The sequence below is a fragment of the Solea senegalensis genome, linkage group LG1, assembly GCF_019176455.1.
Source record: "Solea senegalensis isolate Sse05_10M linkage group LG1, IFAPA_SoseM_1, whole genome shotgun sequence".
Lineage (NCBI taxonomy): Eukaryota > Metazoa > Chordata > Actinopteri > Pleuronectiformes > Soleidae > Solea > Solea senegalensis.
This window is the reverse complement of record NC_058021.1, coordinates 42,484,751-42,491,028: the sequence shown is the minus strand read 5'-3', so window position 1 is coordinate 42,491,028 and position 6,278 is coordinate 42,484,751. Positions and strand designations below refer to the sequence as shown.

The 6,278-nt window shown below is 42.2% G+C and overlaps 1 protein-coding gene across 5 annotated transcripts in view; it reads right to left on the bottom strand.

The window, feature by feature from the left end:
• Nucleotides 1-5,295: 5,295 nt before the first annotated feature.
• The window catches only part of LOC122772761 (receptor-type tyrosine-protein phosphatase mu-like), a 117,420-nt gene continuing 116,437 nt past the window's right edge, over nt 5,296-6,278 (bottom strand). For all 5 annotated transcript variants that reach the window (XM_044031027.1, XM_044031018.1, XM_044031035.1 and 2 more), the window contains one exon: nt 5,296-6,162. In XM_044031027.1, coding sequence (XP_043886962.1) covers nt 6,109-6,162 — 54 coding nt within the window. In that variant the 3' untranslated portion in view covers nt 5,296-6,108. The remainder of the gene's footprint in view (nt 6,163-6,278) is intronic.

Genomic DNA, 6,278 nt, shown 5'->3' with positions numbered 1-6,278 from the left:
TGTTTCAAAAATACACAGTGCTATCCATGTGGCCCAGAAATAATTCATGCAATATGAAATATGAAACCTTGTCTGGTGTGAAACTGGCCGCATGGAACATTCTGAAAAAGAAAAAAATGAAGCAACAAACATTTCTCCTGTCTTCAGAGACACAAGTCAGTGAAATGTTCTTTGCTCACATCAGTTACAACCTTATTTTCTTAAGACTTGGCATATGATCAAACAGAACATTGTAGAGTGACCTCTTGTGGTTGAAAGTTGCATGTATAATGTATGCTGCCCGCTGTACAACAGTAGAAGTCCCGCCTTTTAACCGCGCAGCAGCCGGAGGACTCGGATGACTCGCAAATAAAAAATGTATTTCGGGCTTAAAGACCCGTGGGCTGGGCCGGGTCAGGTTGTTATTTTCAGAACTCTAGTTGCAGCCCTTTGCAATAAACTAATTGATCACCCTCTCCGTTACATGATGGCTCATACACAATCACATGGATCAGTGCAGCTGATGTAAATGACATCAAGTGCTTCTTCAGTTCAATCAACACAATCAACGACTTTTCACCACTAGGGAGCGACAAAACCTAACAAATCAAGACACACGGAGATTCTTTCTTTTTCTGTTAGCACAGTGTTAGCACAGTGTTAGCACAGCTCCATCAGGCTTCTGCAGAGCTTGGTGACGAGCTGACCATTTGAATCAGGTGTGTTGGAGCAGGGCGACATGTAAAACATGCAGGACAATGTTCCCTGAGGACCAGGGTTGGGAAACACTGTTTTAGCATATAGATATAAACACGCACATTAAATTGTATTTGCTTACAAGCAAGGGTACAGGTGGCAGTGCACAACCATGTAATATGTAGTATAACTTCATAAACAGAAAGAAGATGTGTTCAATTCAATTCAATGTTATTTGCATAGCGCCAAAGCATTACATACATTATCTCAAGGCACTGTACATAGACAACATCAAGGAGAGCAGAGAAACACAATTCACAATTCACACAATGAGCAAACACTAGGCATCAGTGGAGACAAAACAGGACAGACACTCTGACACAACTGTGTTTTCACAAGCAAACATTATTTTTTTACTTTGTTTTCTGAAGAGTTCTTAGTGTGACCTTGGTTATAATGCTCTGCTGCTGTTTGCATAAACTTCGAGGAGACAGGTTGGATGGAGCACTCGACACCTTTATTTCTGCAACATGGGACAAATAGACAACCAGTGTGTTCCCGCTCCAAACACAGTAACATGTTGCTTCTCAGCACAGTGATTCTATAGTGGCATCATTTACTTATTGTAAATAAAATATCTGTACTAGCGAGTAACAGTCAAAATATACAATATTTTATACAATATACAAAAATATACAAAATAAATGCTATTATTTGTTTTGACAGCCATTAGAAACAGCTCGTGAGAGACAGGACAACTCATACAGTGGTTTATGTATTATTTTATGACATTAAATAATAGAGAGCCACTGCATTAATCTAACATTAAATGACAATAACAGTTATAAGTTGTGACTTATAAGGAGTTCCGTGTTAGTACATCCGGACCACGCGCACCTCGCGCTGTTAGTAGCTAGCTTAAACACTCTTCACACATTAGCTAACGTAAAGACTTGGCATATTACGGCAACAATCCGCCGTAAAGCAATAAAACTACGGGTTTTACATTAGACAAGCATGTTATACAGTAAATGCTGACAGAGTTTACACATCATATGAAACACAATTTAATGTCCGAGCGAACAGGACAACAACTTACCCACAGCGTAACATTTAGCTTCTGAGCGCTACGCAGGATGCGCAGAAATAAGTGTAACACTAACTTCCGCTGTGGACTTTCAAAATAAAATGAAGCGGTCGTAGTCCCAAGTTTAACAGGAATTTAACTATGAAAATCAAGTCATTATTTACACTGTTACATTAGCATGGATTTACCAGTGTTTCCCAATGTCCTTTGTGACGTGAACTCTAAACAGTTTCTTCCCCTCAGCTACAGACCAACTCCATCAGACCGGGATTCCTCTCTGACATTCAACTTTACGTTTATTTTATTTCTTTATTTTATTTATTCTGCTTTTTTGCACCAACAACCAAAATAAATTCCATATATTGTGAAAGATTTACTTGGCATCAAACCTGATTTGGATTGAGATTACGGATGGTAGGGCCACACGGTTGGTGTAGCACTCTCGCCTTTGCAGCAGGAAGACCGGGGTTCGTGAACAAGGGCCTTTCTGCATGGAGTTTGCATGTTCTCCCCGTGTGTGCGTGGGTTTTCTCGGGGTTCTCCGACTTCCCCCCACAGTCAAAAAACATGCAATATGGGGAAAAAGGTGAATTGGACACTCTAAATTGACCATAGGTGTGAATATGATATGTTGAATGGTTGTTTGTCTCTATGTGTGGTCCTGTGATGGACTGGTGAACTGTCTGGAGTGTGACCCCGCCTATCGCCCTATGTCAGCTGAGGAAAAAATGTTTCTCATCAAAGCTTATTCACATACTTACCTCATGTAAGTGCCTTAAGCCGCACACGCGAGGATAATTGGCCAGATTTCAGTCCCAATCTGGCTTTTCTGACAATCGTGGGACTTCTGATTTGAGGCTGATTTGAACAGATTATCTGGCCAAATTATCATGTGGTGAGAGGGATTAACAAACACTACTGTAACAGTAAATCCTAAATTTTAAACACGTTTGATATTTATAACAATGATTGGGGCATGAGCACGACCCGACAACAAGCAATGAGAGTGAGTTGACCAGGAAACAGATGGTGCTTTTGTACGTTTGTTTACAACTGAAATTTACACAAACCAAGTCAGTTATTAACTGACAACGCTGACGGTCTGCCTCCACGTCTTCACGTCTCCACGTATCCACGTTTATATCCTGAAGTTTGTGTGAGATCCCAAATCCATGGACTCTCCTCCCTGGAATCGTTTGATTGTGTGTGATCGTCGAGTCTGTGCTTTCTCAGGATTAAAACATGTCTGGTGTCGTGTGTGGGAGCTCGAAGCTTTTCAACACAGTACTCTTTGGTGACATCTGGTGGTCAAAAGTATGAAGAGTAGCTTCAATCTACAACTTGAAATGATCTGCTTCATTATGAGTTGACAGCTTCAGTTTAATTTGCTATTGAGTAGAGTGTGAACTCATTTGACAGTGGATTGAATTTCGCCCCTTTTCCAGCAGCACAACATTTATTTTGCCAATACTTTGTTTAGTGTCAGCTCCAAGCTGAACCACACACGTGACGTACTGAACAAATCATCACATGTCATTTAGCAGACGCTTTTATCCAAAGCGACTTACAATAAGTGCATTTAAACATTTGGGTACAAATAAGAGCTAGAAGTAAGTAAGAGCTTCAAGTAGAACAAACTATGAAGTGCTAGTCGTAAGTGCGATGTACAAGTTTTTTTTTTTGTTTCTTTTTCTCGTCGTCGTCTTAGTCGAGGTAGAGTCGGAAAAAATGTGTTTTCAGTCGGCGGCGGAAGATGTGGAGGCTTTCAGCTGTCCGGATGTCGATGGGGAGATCGTTCCACCATTTGGGAGCGAGGACAGTGAACAGTCTGGAGTTCTGCGAGTGCCTCTGCGATCCTCTCAGTGAGGAGGTAGCGAGCCGGTTTGCTGATGCAGAGTGCAGTGGGCGGGCTGGGGTGTAGGTTTTGATCATGTCCTGGATGTAGGCTGGACCGGATCCGTTTGTAGCATGGAACGCAAGCACTAGAGTCTTGAAGCGGATGCGAGCAGCTACAGGAAGCCAGTGAAGGGAGCGGAGGAGCGGTGTAGTGTGGGAGAACTTTGGTAAGTTGAAGACCAGTCGAGCTGCTGCATTCTGGATGACAGACAGACAGACAGACAGACAACTTTATTGATCCCTTTGGGAGGTTCCCTCGGGGAAATTAACAGCTCCAACATCAGCACTTGCAGAGGTCGTATGGCACACGCAGGAAGACCAGCCAGGAGGGAGTTGCAGTAATCCAAGCGTGAGGTGACAAGAGCCTGGACCAGAGCCTGGACCAGAACCTGTGCCGCCTTCTGGGTCAGAAGAGGCCGCATCCTTCTGATGTTGTGCAACATGTATCTGCAAGATGGAGCTGTTGCAGCAATGTTGGCAGTGAGGGAGAGATGGTCATCAAGTGTCACACCCAGGTTCCTGCAGTATGAGAAGGAGTTACCACAGAGTTGTGGAGGGTGATGGTCAGATCTGTGGTGGGAGAAAGAGAAACTCGGTCTTGTCCAGATTGAGTTTCAGGTGATGGTCAGACGTCCACTGAGAGATGTCGGTCAGACGAGCGGAGATCCGTTCTGCTACATGTGTGTCGGAGCTTGAGGTCGGAGGTGAATCATTAAAAATCCTTTTAATGATTCAGTTACACTGAAAACAACTACTTTACAAGTCACTAGTCACTTGTTTGTGTGTCGCAGCAGTTTCATGCAGCTGTGCAGTCATGACTCCGCCCACATTTTGTAGTGGAAAACCAACCTAACCCCTGGGAAAAGGGGCTTTATTGGGACAAAAATGAAATTCCTGTAATTTAAATGATTTTAAGGTGGAGACATGTTGCAAGTCTCTATGAAATAAATGTAAGTCAATGCAATGTCCTGTGACGTCATGGAAACCAGAAAAACAACAACTGCTTCATAAATCACTAGTTTGTGTGTGTGTCGCAGCAGTTTCATGCAGCCGTGCGGTGATGACTCCGCCCACTCCACTCTGACACATACCCTGGTACCACCGTGTACCACAGCTTGAGAACCATCATATTATGGCATGTGTTTATTATAATTAAATGTAAATGAAGTTAAACTAGGATGAATGGCACCATTTGTTTGGATTTGATATTACAGAATTGAAACATTCCTTTCTTAATATACATTAAGTACAGAAGTAAGATTTAATTTTTATGTTAAGTGACAGCTTTGTTTACACTTTGATGGAATATGTGATACACCACAACCTGCTGACTTTGAGAATAAAGTGCTAAATAAAAAGTATTTTTTAATAACAATATTTGTTCTTATAGAACGCAGTGTTCAGTCACTTTTTACCTTTTGTCTAATCATAGTTCAGCGGGAGGACGTAAGATTTCACAAACATTCAATGAATGTGGTCAAATCTAAATATTTTCTTATATTTACAAGCACGAGACTCATTCATGAAAACGGCGGCACCTTTAAAACCTGTAAACACTGATGTTTTTCCACGCGTGTCCAGCAGATGTCACCCTACCATCATCTTGACCAGCTCCACTCAGAAAAGAGGCAGAAATCCAGAGTCCAATGTTTATGTCGATACACTTATATAATATACTTCTTTCTTTACAATGGAATTGATCCGTCATTAAAGATGACCAAAAAAAGAGAGCGCACAACACTGTCAATAAAACAAACCTATACAGAACATATGATTGTCACTTACTGCGAGTCACAAAAAAGTACACACCGTGAATAAATAATCTACAGAAATATGTACAATATGCACAACAAAGATTCAATGGAAGTGCAAATAAAGCTTTGGATCCCTGTACAGGAAATAGGGTAAGCAGATGTAGACCGGGCCGGCTGTGACGAAGCAATAATCATGTACAAGTCAAACATTAACAGGAATATATAGGAACATTTAGGCTTTGAGCTCCTGCATTTAATGACTTTCAATAATAAGCCCAGCAAAAGAAACCAACCAACAAAACACAATCAACAGAAATCAGAGAGAATCAAATGAATACATTACATTATGTACAGCGCATTTGCATTCCAGGGAAAAACATGAAAGATTGATGCTCACTGACCGATGAGGATCAACGCAACATCCACAGGACGACAGGTGGCTGAGACAGAGAGAGAGACAGAGAGAGAGAGACAGAGAGAGAGACAGAGAGAGAGACTGAAAGACCACTCTAGAGGAAGATTGTGCTCGTGCCGTCTTCTTTAGCCTGAACCGTCTGTGTTAACACTGTACAACAGCCAAACTGCAGTGTGTGTGTGTGTGTGTGTGTGTGTGTGTGATCCTTGGTCCTGTCTGGGCGTGCACACACGTTAGCTGCAGTCCTCTGTAATGTCCCACAAGTTTACGTCTCCTGCGACTTAGCCAGAGTTCAAGTACTCTAATGCCACTTCATAGCAAAACTTGTACTGGTCCTGGAAGACGAGAGGAAACAGAGGGAAGAGAGACGAGTGAAGACGAGCAGAGCAGCGGGGTCAGGTCTCCCGTTCACCTGCATACTCTCTGTATACTAAGATGATTAACGACATGA